We start from the raw sequence: 13,894 nt of genomic DNA on the forward strand, positions 1-13,894 counted from the left end.
AGGAGGGGGCAAGAGGGGAAGATGAGGTTTGAAGTACCTGCCTGGCGCCTCCACCACTATTAATATTAACTTTTATTAAGACTTGGCCCCTCTCTCCCCGGGGCTTCTCAGAGCCGGAAGTCCAGGGCAGTGGTGCAGGGAAGGGAATTGGCAGGAAGAGAAAACCCTGAGTAAATTATTTAGTCGCGCGACGAGATTAAGAGTGATTCCGCCCTCCACCCCTCCCCACATCCCCCGAAGTGGGGCCAGGTTGGGAATCAGCCCTCAAACCGCCACTCATCCTTTAAGCTGGACATATCTGGAGTCTGGTGAGGAGCAAACCAGGAAGACGTTTGTCTGCGAGACGAGGCGCGAGGGCGGCGGGCACCCAGCGGGCGCCTCGGGCTCTGGGGGATGTGGCCTCTGCGCCGGCCTCGCCTTCTAGAGGCTGTGCAGGGAGGGGGCTGGGGGCGAAAGTGCCAGAGAGCGGCCGGGAGAGGCAGAAAGATGTGGGATCTTTTGCCCACAGTGCGAGGCGACACCCCCTGCCGTGGACTCCGGCTTCCTGCCCTCCGCGGGGAGGCGAGAGACGCAGACGAGGGGCGCGGGCTCTCCCTGGGGCCGCTCTTGCTGCCCCTGCCGTACCTCCCGCTTCACGCCCTGCTGGTCTCGGCTTTTGGGTCCGTGGACCGTCGGGGACCCGGCTGCTCCACCAGAGCAGCAGCGCCGCCTGCCGGGCACCTGGCGCTAGCGCGGCCGCGGGCGGAGCGGCGGGGAGTGGGGCCGAGCGCCGAAGCTCCCGCCTCCCCTTCAAAGTCAAGTCCCTCCCGCCCGGCTGCCGCCGCCGCCCGGGGCACTCAGGCCGGACGGCGGAAGCCGCTGCCCGCTCTCCTTGCCCGGGCCCGTCGGCGCCTGGGGACCGAGCTCCTGGCACCTACCTCCCCCGCCCATAGCGGGGCGCGCCGGTGAGAGTCAGAGTAGTTTAACTGTAATGACGAAAGCAACTGTGGCAACCAAGCTGCTCCGAGGAAGAAAAGGATCGTGCCTGGGATCTGGAGGCGCTACTTCCGGGGCGCGGGTGGCGGCGGGCTTCCCGGGCTCCCCGCCGGGCTGGCGCGGCGGCCGCGGGGGCCGTGCTGCGCTCCCACCTCCGGAGGCGCCAGGCCGCCGCAGAGACGAGCGCGGCCTTCCGTCCGCCCGGCGCGGCGTCCGAGGGCGGGAGAGGGGCCACACCTGCGCCCAGACGCCGCCGTGCGCTCCTGCGGCTCGTGGCGCTGGCCTCTTCCCGGATGGCTGGTGCCGCATGCAGACGCCGCCGAGCTCAATGCCAGGCCGAATGCTTCCCCCAGGCCTGATGAGACAACTAGTCTATTTGGGCGCGAGCCAAATTTGCTTTCCTTTTTCTGTCTAAAAACATTCAAAGACTCAAATCCAGGCATTAGTTTCTCTGAGACAGAGGTATGAGGTGGGAATAAATTAAAAGTTCCCGCAAAGGGAGCACCTTGCTGCTTGTCTGTTTTGTCTGGTTTTACATTTGCAAAAGTAGCGCCCAGCTTTATTCAGTAATTAATACCAAGTCCATCTAAAAATTTACTCCCTGAACAGCTTCAGATGGCACGATTACATGGTCCTTTGGCCTTTGGGTTCTCAGTTCTGGCCATGTGTCCACACAACAGCAGTCATCATTACACTGTAGTACATTTCAAGTCTAACTCGAGAAATGAATAAATGTTGGTTGTCGGTTTTCCGTGGGCTTAAGGTCATGACCAAGCAATGTCACTCTGAGTCAATGTCTACTGTGTTTAACAATATATATCACTAACATATCTAAAAGCATAAAGACAGTTACATGAAATTCATAAATATGATGAAAATTTAACAGGAACACATGAAACTGACTAGAGGAATATGGATTTCTGAAATGTGCATTATTTTCAATAAAGTGACTTGAGGGGAACAATTATGTTTTTATTTTTATATGTGTGGATTCCCGGACGAGCAGTCTTTCTTTTTGTGCTTCCTGCATCCTCCTATATTGCTGTTTATTGGATAATGCTCTCTGGTTCTCACTTATGTCTTTCTTCTGTTGGCTTCTGGCAATGCTCGTGCACACCCTATCATAATTCTGCCTAGTAAATGGGGGGGGGGAGCTGAACATATAATCTAGATCTATTGAGTTTTGTTGTGGTTATTGTTTTCAATACATTTGATACACAAAGTGAAAGAACATTCACTGCCTTTCATGAGTAAAGAAGCCTGCCCAGGGCATTTTTCGCAGCTCCTAATTTGTGGTTTAGGCACTTAATCTTTGTCCCTGATTCTACTAATTGTCAGTAAGTTAAAATTATTTAAATGCCACCCAACAAGCAATTGTCTTGAGCAATGACTTGAGCTTTTACATTGTTTTTCATTGTTTACTTTCCTGAGGTGGGAGAGGAATTTATCAACCACTGCTTATATAAAACCTATTATTGTCATATACAAAGAGTTATGATTTACAGACTGTTGATCCTGAAAGTTCTGAGATAACACATGAACAATTAGAAAAGAATTCCTTTCCTAGAAATTAAAATGCAAATATTAAAGGCATGCAATACCTAGGTCCCTACTTACCAATAACATTATTTGATGCCTAAACCCAATATATGACCTGAATATTATTTGTAAAGTAAATGTGTGTTTGTGTGTGAAGGGACAGTTTGGTTGTCATTGAATCCCAGGGCACTATTCTTTGTGGATCAAAACTGGTTTGTGTTCTGGTTTATGGATTAGATCTCCAGCACAGAATTGCCAGGATTCTGCAGAAAGAAGAACAAACTGGTCACTTAACTTTGGGTCTCTAGCAACTTAATTGATAGTATCCATATCCACTGAGGTTAGTGACAAATTCCAATTTGAAAAAGTTGTTAAAGCAAATGTTTGGAGACTAGAGATACAGACCCAAAAGTTCACCTATGCACTTGCCCCCACGGTCCCTTAACTGATTCTTTCAAGAAGAATGTCAAGGTAAATGTATAATCTCTCAAATTGACAGATTCTACTTTCCTTATTTGGAATTTAAGGTTTTTTTCCCCCTAGATCTTATTTCATAATCTTCAAGAAACAGATGATGTAAGAAATATATATATGCCCTCTGGTTTGTAGCTAAGTAAAGAAAATATTTACTAATTGTTTTGGTCCAGTATCAGTCATCTCGTCCCACAGTTGTCAATAAAACCTACTTGGTTTCCTAAAATCATAGTATCTCTTGAAGAGAAGGCAGCAAAAGGAGAAAGGCAAAAAAAAAAAAAAGGCTAAATGTAGGAATTATGGGAGTTGGAAGGTGGTATATTCTAAATGTGATTTAAGAAAAGTAAATTACATTAAAATTAGATTAACATTAAAATAAAAAATTAAAAGTAATAAATTTAAGACAATTTAAATATCAATTTTAAACATTTACAAGGCAATCTACATTATTTAGATATGAACGTTTTCCTTATTCTTTTTTAGTATCCAAAGCAAAACCAATTCAACACAAGACCTGCTGCTGTAGTTTTAATGTGGGGAGAAATTGTGGGGACTAGACTGAAATGCTTGCCTTAAAACGACTTCAAAGGAAGAGTCAGCCTTGAAAAATTAAATTCACAGTGGCTTTTTGGGGGTGGCTCCTGGAAGAGTACAGAACTTATATGGAGGTGTCAAAATGGAAATTGTTTCAAAATAAAGAAACTTTAATACCATCTAGGTAGAGTATCTGTCTCTGCCCCTTTTGGGTTGAAGGATCCTGATGAATTGTGAGGAGGCCCCCAATTGCATCTTCAACTGATCTGAGTCTCCTACACACAACTAGAGGTGTCTGAGGATGTCTTTCCTTTCCTAGATGAAAGGGCGAGTAAGCTATCCGGAGCAACCCATCTTCTCATCTGGAATGTTTGTGCTTTGCCACTTGAGATTTCGTGCAGTGGAGACCAAGAGACAACAGACTTGAGGCTATTTTGACAAAGTAAGCAAAGCTGAATACATTAGAAAAACTTCAGAGAAGGGGTTATTCTATTGTGATTTGAGATATTATCCTTGCTCAAAAATACTTTACAAGGACCCTTGAGCACCTGGGAGAAGATGGTTCATGATTAAAAGGAGTTCATGTCATCACTGGGGTCTAATCATCAGGATACCCTGTAACTTGCATTTGCTAAGAGGTTGTGATCTTCCCAAGGCTGTTAAACTGGCAAACAGCAAACTCAAAAACAAGGTGCAAATAGTGCCCCTAAAATGTACAATCACTTAAGATTTGTAGCTGAGATGTCTTTATTTCTGTTTGTTTGCCTTCTCTTATTTTCCTGAGCGGTTGTGAATAACAGCGAGAATATTGCTATTTATATATTTAGGTATCTATTTAGTTTTCTTGGCTAATGTAGGCATCCTACGAGATAGTATCAAAGAAATTAAACTCACGAAACTTTTCACTGCTTTCATTAGTAGTCCATCTTGTTAACTTCATTAAATGAATATGATCGAGTTAAAAAGACTCGGGCTGTTTTCTCCCCATATATACCTTTTTTGATATGAGTTCCACAATACTGGTACATCCTACCCCCACTCCCCATATTTATCCTGAGTTCTCACTCTTTCCGTATATCAATATCGTACCCAAATTTCTGTAATTTCTTAAAAAGAAACGTGCACGAAGAACCTTTCAGAATGGTAGATAGCTCCCTTGTCCCCCATTTTTTTTTCTTAAACATTCACCAGATCCAAGAATCTGCTGCGCCTGACTTACTCTGAACTTAGTTTTCAACAGCCCGGTGGCCATGGCGGGGAAGTCTCGCGGTGCCCCAGTCTGGGAGCAGCGGGGTGGGAGAGGCGGTGGACCTTGCACCTCTCAGCTGGGTCAGAACTGCGCCCCTTTTCCTCTAGGGGCGGCAAGGAGCGCGAGCGGGGTCCCCAATTCTTCCCAGAGCGCGCACGCCCCCTGGCGGCCCGAACAAGAGGCTGCGCGCCGGGAGGATGGAGGGATTAGGGTCCCGGCCCCGCCCCACCTCCCCGCCCGCCGCAACGCGCGGGAGGCGCTCGGAGCCTCAAAGTTGTGTTGTCAAAAATATGCGCGGGCGTCCGGGCGCCGCCCACTCGCGCCCTGTCCCCGTGTTCCCCTGGGCTTGCTCCAGGGGTAGTGCCTTGGCGTCGGAGGCGCGGACCCTCATTCCTGGCCTTTTCCGTGGCCAGAATGACCGATGGGCCGCTCGCCGCCCGGAGCAGGGTCCTGGCCTGTCCGAGACCAGCCGAGCGCCCCTCCGCGCCCGGATGCGCGCCGCGCGCGGGCGTTCGTGCGCGGGGGCCGAGCCACGGGAAGGGGAAGAACTTGTAATCGCTTGCAGCGGGACAATGCCGACTTTTGAACCTGTAACCACTAAGCAAACAACCCTTGTGCTCTCGCTCCACTGTCCAAACAGGGTTTATTGACAGGCGTTTCACAGCAACGCATAGCAACCGCGGCGGCGGCCGGGGTTGGGGGGGGCGTGCGGGCGCGGGGTCCGCGGGGGCCCCTGGGGGTCACCTGCAGCTCAGCAGACCCTGGTGCGGCTTCCCCCTCGGTCGGGAAGCCTCTGCCCCGAGAGGCGGGCCAGGCACTCTCCCTCCAACTTCTAACTCCGGGCGCCGCGGGCCCAACCCCAGAGCCCTTTTCTCAATCCTGGAGCGGAATGCGCTACCCGGAAGGGCCGCGGAATTGGGGAGATGCTGCAGGGGGTATTTCTGTCTCGCAGCTCGGCTCGTCCTGCCCAGCCCTGGGGGCATCTCCTCCCTCGGTGGAGGCGCTGATTAGGGCTCGAAGGTGCTTGTGGCAAGACCGACAAGGAGGGCAAAGCCCTTCTCCCCAGGCCCCGCCGACAGCGCCCAGGTCGATGGCTTCCAGGACCAAAAACCTCAAGGGCAGTAGCCCGGTCCCCAGCGGCTCCGCCAGATAACAAGCAACCATCACTGAAAGAATCTTCTTTTGCTGGGTCTCAAATTCCTCTCTGTGGGAGTAGCTGGGAAGGAGGGGGTGGGGAAAGGAAACCGAGCGGGACAAGGAAAAGGATGGAGTCAGAGGGGCCTCTCGGAAAGTTATTTACAGGAGACTAAGTTCGTGGAAACGTTGCCTTAGGAGAATAGAAAATCGAATTTTTAACTCGATGCTTGTGTTTCGCTGGATTGTGGGGCGTCTTGGGGAAAAGTGACTCACTGATGAGGGGAATGCGCGCAGTCGCCGCAGTGGGGATTTGAGGAGACGCTACGAGCGGGCTGTCAGCGCCCTCCCGCTCCCCATCATTCCCCCAGCTGAGAAGCAGCTGTGCGCTCAGCTGTGCGTTTTGCCCACAGGCACCCCTACGAGAACCACACATTCCACAATCCAAGGCTGGGCTCAGGCTCAGGGGCAGGGAAGGTCTCGGAACCTGCTCCCTCAGGCTTCTGACGCTCAGGGGTAAAATGAGGTTGTGCAGATAACCTTCTCCACCCCACCTCCCTGCTCTTTCTAATTCTCACTTGTAAGTAGAGAAAATATTTCATTTCTTATAAGATAATAATTCCAGACAAAATCGGAAGATGGTAAATACAAAATACGAAATCTGGAAAGCTCATTTATCTTTTTTTCTTTTTAAAAAAAAATCCATGTGTTCAAATTCCCCCCACCCCCACCACTGCCCTTCACCATATCACTTCTCTCCCCACGGATCCAGAAGGCTTTTTCAATGCTGGCTTGGATGTTACCCAGACCAACAACCCAAACAGCAGCAACAAAAACAAAAACTCCCCTTTTTCATCAGCCCCAAGATTGTGAAAATGACAGGAAGTCCAGGTTGGCTCTGGCATTTATAGCACTGACATACATTCAGCCCAGAGAAGCTCTGGTGACAGGCTTTCTAAACAAGGCCCTGTCCCGGGCCCCCTTGTCAGGCCTGGAGTCCAATAACCACCCCCTCACACCATACACCACACATACACCAGCCAAGCCTTGCCTGGTCTGGGAAGGGAAGAGAAAAAATACAAAGACCTGGGGGTTCTGTACGCTTTGGTAGGTCCAGGTTTCCATCTCAGCTGTCTCTGGCTCCTGCAGTTTAAATCGTGCCTGCCCTTGAGGCAAGAGGGGCCAGCTGGTCCTTGGAGGGCAGTGAGGAGACAGCAGCCACTTTGACTCCCAACCCTGCCAGTCCCCTGAGTCCCTCTCTCCCCATGGCTCCAATGAGAGTTGCAGCCTGCAGATTTTGGAGGCAAAGAGCCAGGGAGGAGGGAGCTGAAAGGCTGGTCTGTTTAGCCAGTCCAGGCAATGTTTCTGCCAGTACTAGAGGAAGCCCCAGTGGTCATTTCCCATCTCCTCCCTGGCAGAAAGAGTCAAAATCTGGGAGAATGTCTTCCTTGAGGCCTCCAACCACACTTGTCTTTACCCCAGCTTTTCCCTCTGAGTGCTAGGGAAGTTGGCAAACATTTGTGGGTGGGAGGGGAGGGGCCTTTCCTGAGGATTCTAGCAGATTCCACGCTCCTCGTGGCTCAGCCTGGAATAGCTCTGCTGCTGCAGGCCGCTGCGGGTCACTGGGTGACAGTGGGGTTTAACACCGCCCCAGTTGGCCCCAGAACCCCAGCGACAGAGCCGGGCACCGAGCCTTGCAGGGAAGACACAGGACTCAGGGGCTCGGGGACGCTCCTCAGGGGGCCGGGCTGAGGCTGGGGGGGCTGCGGGGCAGGCGGGGGCTGCGGCTGCTGCTGCTGCAACTTCTTCTTGTTGATTTTCCTTTCCTTCGCTCTGCGGTTCTGAAACCAGATTTTAACCTGGACATGGAAAGGTAGAGGAAAAAAGGAGATGGTGAAGAAGGTGTCAAAGAAAAAGGGACTGTGCTCAGCACGAGCACCAGTACCTCCTTCTCCAGCGAAAGAAGTGCCCTCGGACCTGAGCGACTCCAGCCCTTCGCACAGCCTGTCCCAGGCTGTCCACTGGAGTGGTGGGGGGGGGGCATTTCCAAGCCCCATTCAGCCTCAAAAGAGAAGAGCCTCCCTCCCTCCTGTTCCCCATGTTTCGTTCCAAGGCAGCCTTTATCTATAACTTTACTGGAAAAGTTCAGAGTCTTAGAACCAATGGAAACAGAAACTGCCAGGCCCTTTCCACACCAAGCAAGAGGAAGCCAGTGCAGAAGTGCTTCAAAATGACAACCTTTGGCCTCTCATAGCTAAACTGAAATGTAATATTCCTCACCTTGGAGCTGAGAGTGAATTTTAATGTGGGGCTTCCTGGCTGTGAGTTTGACCTGTTTTTTTCCCAGATCATATAGAGAATTCATGCGCCAAGCCTCACCTTCTAGTTTTTATGGGCAGGGATTAGGGTCTTATACTAATTTTGCCCCCAGGATAGTGCTGGATCCAAAGAGTAAGTCTTTAAGTTTCTATTAACACAAACAGAATTCTAGGTCACACTAGACTCAGTTTTTTCTTGTACCTCCCAGATCTCCCAAAACAGAAAAAAAAAAGTATCCAACAACATCCAAAAAAGACAACTAGAGGTGGAAGAAGCCTTCTAAAAGAGCATCTGGGAAGAAAATACCCTCCATCCTCTTGCTTTAATCTGCCCACAGAACTAGGTGGATTCTGGGACCTGGCTTCTAATCCTCCCCGCGGGACTCCCCAGGGCAGTGACCAGGCGCTGGAGGGGTCTCACCTGCCTCTCCGAGAGCCCCAGCGTGGCGGCCAGTTCGGCTTTCCTCCGGATGGTGATGTAGCGACTGTAGTGAAACTCCTTCTCCAGCTCCAAACGCTGGTGGTCCGTGTATACGACTCGGTATTTGTCTTTCGTCCTGGTTTTCACTGTGGAGGAAGGAGAAGTTAGCGCTGAGAACTGCAAGGCAGCCCATCAGTCATGGGTAATGACAAACCTCCCTAACCAAGGGCCATTTCTCTTCCTCTGCCGCCCTGGGGGGCCAGGGTTTGGCTGTTTCCTGCTGAGTCTGACAAGACCCCCCCAGAGGGTCCTGAGGGGAGGGTGTGGGGCTATCCTAGACAGCTAAATCAGTCTTGGGATTAAATAGTTTTCTAAAATTAAGAAAAACTAAAAATTCATACACACAGAAGATAGCAGAACCCCACTACCATTTTTGTAAATCAAACATCCTGGAGTTGGTGAGGCCCAAAGGGAAAAAGGGTAGAAGAGAGTCACCACAGTCTTGAGGATATTCAGATATTCAGGCTTTTTAGGGAAGTCCACCCTAAAAACAGCTGGGATGGTGGGTATGGGTGTGTATGTTACTTTGTTTTATTAGAAATGGAAAGGGGGTGGCTTCCCTCAAGTCACCAGAAACACACACACACACACACACACACACACACATGCACACACACACCGCTCACCAGGCCTATCGGGTGGAATTCAAAGCCGGGGTCTGGCAGGCAGATAATCCCTCTCGCTGGGGACACTGTATACCTGGCTAAACCTGGTTTGGCATTTGGCATTCTTTCTTTTTTAATCCTCCATTTATTTCTGCTGCAAACCCTGCCAGAGCTATCCTGACCAGAGATCTATGCTCATTGGATTGAGTCAACATATTAAACCTTGGATTGATTGTTTTACTGAAGGGCCTTGACAAATAGTCCAACGCAGTCAGAGCAGGCCCGAGCCTGGCGTCTCCACCAGGTCTGTCCCGGGTCAGCCCTTGGCAGACCTGGGAGAGGAGCTGTTCTCTCCCGCGCGGCCCCAGGTCGGGGTCTTCTCCCAGCAGAACAGGTTCAATCGCGCGGCGCTCAGTGCTACAGGAAGATCTAAAGGGTCTGAGAGTTGCTTGGAGGTGTTTAATACCCCGCAGGCCGACTTTGTTCAGGTAAAACTCTTTGCAAACCACAACAAAAGCGCCCTGGGAGGATACAGGCGGGATCAGAGGAGGCTCCCCCGAGCCGCTGAAAGGAGAACACAGTCGCAAACAATGCAGGACAAGGCGATCTTATCAAAGAAAAGCCCTTTCAATGCCTTAATAACAACCGCATTCTGTTTGAATTACCACTACTGAGCAAATGGCGGCCCGGCTTTCATCCCCCTCCCCGCCAGGCGCATTAACATCAACACGGTCGGCAGGCGCATTTGAATGGGCGCAGCGGCCCCGACCCCGCGCCTGCGAAGACAGTAAAGGGAACCGGCACGTCCTGAGAGCCTGCGCTGCCGCCTCCAACCCACTCGAGCTGCCAGTGGTGGCGGCCGCTTTTTACGGAGGAGGAAACTGAGAATCAGACTAGGTCACACAGACAGTATAAAGCGGGGCTGGCACCGGAGCCAGGTTGGAGCCACAAAAGACACCTCCGGGGCTGAAGAGCCAGACACAAAATTCTCCGAGCCGAATTCTCTATTAGTGATATTCGCCTTGTGGGTGTTTGGGAGCGGCTCTGGCTCGGGGGCTGCCCTTTCAGTATCCCGGAGGGGCCAGAGCGCGCGGTGACCAGGACCTCTGTGCGCTCTGCAGCCCGCGCCCCAAGGGCCTTGGAGGGCCCCGCACCCCCTGGGAACCAAGGAGGGGGTTGGAGGAGGGGAGAGATGAGAGGGACTTGTCAGAATTCATTATTGACTGCGAAAGTCACCACCCTCTTTCCGGGCCCTAAAAGAGACAATGGCAGGGCTGGGAAGGTGTATATCAAAGCGGGTCGGGCCGAGTACCACCAGCCCCCCCCCCCGCCCCTTGACAGATGACACTCCGCAGAGGAGTCCGGCTCCGGCCCGCGGGCCGCGGCCTCCCCACATTAACATCACAAGGGCGCCCGGCGCCGACTGCGGGCTTGCCACCTCTGCGAGGGACATCACAGCGGCCTCTCATCTGCCTGGGCTCCTGCGGCTCCCCTCCCTCCCCCCTGCCCGGCCACAGCTCCATAGACACTACCCCGAGACGCCAAAGGTCTCCCTTAGGCCGCCCCGGGACCCGCCAGCTGCTCCTCGGGCGGGCTCTGTGGAAAAGGGTGTCCCTTGGGAGCGCACTCTGTACAGAGAGGGCGCCTCCTCTTAGGAAAGGGACCCAGCCGAGGGTCCAGGTTGGCCCTGAAGCCTTCTCCCAGGGAGGCTGTATTTCCCACCCGGTCGGTCTCAGCATGTGCCCAGTGACGCAAAAACTGATGCCCAGAGACAGCCCCCAACGGCTGCTCTGATTTATACGGCTGTAATTGGCTATAAACCTCTGCAAAGTGGCCATAACCTGCATGCAGGCCGGGCTGGGCTAGAAAGGAGGGAAGAGGAAAAAGCGGAAGTGCGGAGGACTGGGAAAGATTCCATGGAGTAAAAGGGGAGCCATCAGGACTCTCCCAACACACCTATTGAACTTCCTTCCCACCTTGACACACATTATCACATCGGAAGGGGCAGACCCGGAACCTAGAGCCCCCACAGTCCGGCAAACCTAGGATCTTTGCAGAGACATCTCTGGAGCAAGCTTCTTGAACGTATACGCTCGCTCGCGCGCGCGAACACACACACACACACACACACACACATACACGATCCTGGCAAGGAGGGTTCCGGAGAAATGATCCCTGTCTGGAGCAGCGGCCGAATTCCCACCACCACTTCCTCCCCTTCTTCCTCTGCAGACACGAAGGAACTCCCAGGGCATCTTGTCCTAGTCCTCCAGGTTTTGATTGAAATAATCCCTTTGCAGATCAAAGGTTCAAGATTGGGGTGCCCCCCTTCCTTTAGCTCCTGGGGCTAACACCTTCTTTCCAGCTGCAGCAACTTTGCCGGTTCTCCCTAGGCGCTGGAGCTCCGATTCCTGAAGTTGGATCTAATGGCCAAACCTGGTGCCACGCGCAGCCTCGCCGCCTCCTGGCCCCCAGGCCACCACTCTTCCCAAGTGGCTCCGACGCGGGAGGAGGATGTGCACAGTTGGTCTAGAGCCCGGCCCGATGGAGGTGCTGGGAAGCTGCGGCGCACCGAGCGAGTGGCAGCATGTGGGGAGGGCATCCCCACTCCCGTGCAGCCAAGCTCCGCCGACATTCCCGGGAGTCTCCCGGGAGTGTTCGGACGTTATGAATGAGGGACCGCTGGAAAGAGGAAGCCTCTCCTCTGCCCTAAACTGAACGTGGCTCGTGAGACCAAAATACTCACTCCCAACTTCCATCAGCCCAGACTCAGGGATTAGAGAAGCTCCGGAGGCCGGAGCCCCGACTCTGTCGCCCCGCCCCCCTGGCCCGGAGTCCCCACACCGCCCCGGATGGCGGTCGGCCCTGGACACGCGCGGCCCCGCAGCCGGCGGCTAGGACCGCGCCTTTCCGGGCGCCCGCCGGCGGGGCGCCGCCGCCGCTTACCTTGGCTGCCGAGCGACTGCTGCGCGGGCTTCCGCATCCACTCGCACAGGTTCCGCCGCTGGCCGCCGGGGGACAGCTGCTCGGCGGCGGCGGTGGCGGCGGGCCCGGGGGGGCCGGGGTTGAGCGTCTGCAGCAAGCCCGAGGCGCAGGAGGGCGCAGCGGCCGGGTGGTGCGGGTGGTGGTGCGGGTGGTGATGCGGGTGATAGTCAGCGGGGCTGCTGTAGCCCATGGCGGCGGCCGGGGAGCCCCCGTTGAGGCCGTGCGCCACGGCGTTGGCGGCGGCCGCCGCGCCCCCCGGCCCGTAGCCGTTCCAGTCCTCGCGGAGCGGGGCGCCGTACGCGGCCGGCCAGGACGGCCCCGGGGACTGCGCGCTGTCCAAGTTCGCGGCGGCAGCGGCCGCGGCCGCCACGTGGTAGCCGCCGTAGTCCGGGTACTGCGGGGGACTGACGAAGTTCTGCGGGGCCAGGTTGAGGCCACCAGAGTGGCGCACGGAGCTGGGATACATGCTCACGTCCTTGTCCAGGAGGTAGCTCACGTACATGGTGGCGAGGGCCCGACAGCAAACCTCACCATGCTGCCTGGGGACGGACGCTGGAGGCTGCTGGGGGCCGCGATGGGGAAGGGTCGAGGGGGCACAGGAACAGCGGGTGGCTGCGCCCCAGACCGCGGTGCTCCGCCGGCTCCTCGCGGCGCTTCTGCCTCTGAGGCGGTCCCTCCCTCTGGCCTGCCTCCTCCCTCCCTCCCTCCCTCCCTCTCTTCCTTCTTTCCTCCCACCTCCTTCCCACTAGGCTGCAGAGGCGGGGAAGACCCGCCACAAGCTGGCGTGCGGAGCCCCAGGCCGGCGGCCTTACGTGATTAACGAGTGTTTACAAGACTCTATTAGTAATGACACAGACACCAATGGCTGGAGACGTCGAGGCGCAGCGCGCACCCGGCGCGCAACCCCCCGAAACATGATTTGCATTTTAAAAGATAAGGAGGGGGAGCTCGCGAGAGGGCAACGACCCATCACAGCTAAATATTCAAACCTTTATTGTTAAGAGCTTCCTCCTTCCAACCTGGTGCTCTTTAACCTCCAATCACAGGTTCAAAGAATGAAATCAAGAGACTTGCAAAAGAGAAGGGGAAAGAGCTATCTTGGTGGGAATCTTAGTTTAGAGACGACGTGTTTACGCTTTTGCAGGAAAGGGCGGGGGGGGGGGGCTGTCAAGAAGCTCCTTCCATCCCAAAGAGAAAAGAAAAGGGAGACCATTGCTTTGATGACAACGTTTCTGGCCAACTTGGGAGGTGACGAGGAGGGCCAGGAGAAATGGGCCGGTTTCTTCACGCTCTGTGCCTCTGGTCAAAACGACTGCGCACCCTGAACAACTGTCACCGCTAGTCATTTATTTTTTTTCCCCAAGGAAACTGCTTGCCCTTCACACGAGATAATCTAAGACTGTAGCTACAGGTTGCATCTCTGAGTTCATCTCACATTTGGGATTTAATTTGAATTAAAGCAATTAATTTTTAAAAAACATTTACACGCAAGATTCAAAAGTCTTGACTGCAAACCAAGGAGCCAGTGGGAGAAGTCAAGCTACTGGAGGGCGGTAATGGAGGGGTGCAGGACAGCTTCCTACAGAGCTTGTAACATACT

General features: G+C 53.7%; 1 protein-coding gene across 2 annotated transcripts; it reads right to left on the bottom strand.

Annotated features, from left to right (window-relative positions):
* Positions 1-6,565: 6,565 nt before the first annotated feature.
* CDX2 (caudal type homeobox 2) lies at positions 6,566-13,165 on the bottom strand. Of its 2 annotated transcripts, none has more exons than XM_072937354.1 (3): positions 12,256-13,165; positions 8,645-8,790; positions 6,566-7,764 (listed from the first exon to the last, which is right to left on the bottom strand). In XM_072937354.1, the coding sequence occupies exons 1-3, from the start codon at positions 12,794-12,796 to the stop codon at positions 7,525-7,527; spliced, it is 927 nt and encodes a 308-aa protein (XP_072793455.1). In that variant the 5' UTR covers positions 12,797-13,165; the 3' UTR covers positions 6,566-7,524. The 2 variants fall into 2 exon arrangements, with proteins under 2 accessions (XP_072793455.1, XP_072793456.1); XM_072937355.1 differs by having other exon boundaries at positions 7,641-7,764; positions 8,649-8,790; positions 12,256-12,796.
* Positions 13,166-13,894: the final 729 nt, after the last annotated feature.

The sequence above is a fragment of the Vicugna pacos genome, chromosome 14 (genome assembly GCF_048564905.1).
Source record: "Vicugna pacos chromosome 14, VicPac4, whole genome shotgun sequence".
Classification (NCBI taxonomy): domain Eukaryota; kingdom Metazoa; phylum Chordata; class Mammalia; order Artiodactyla; family Camelidae; genus Vicugna; species Vicugna pacos.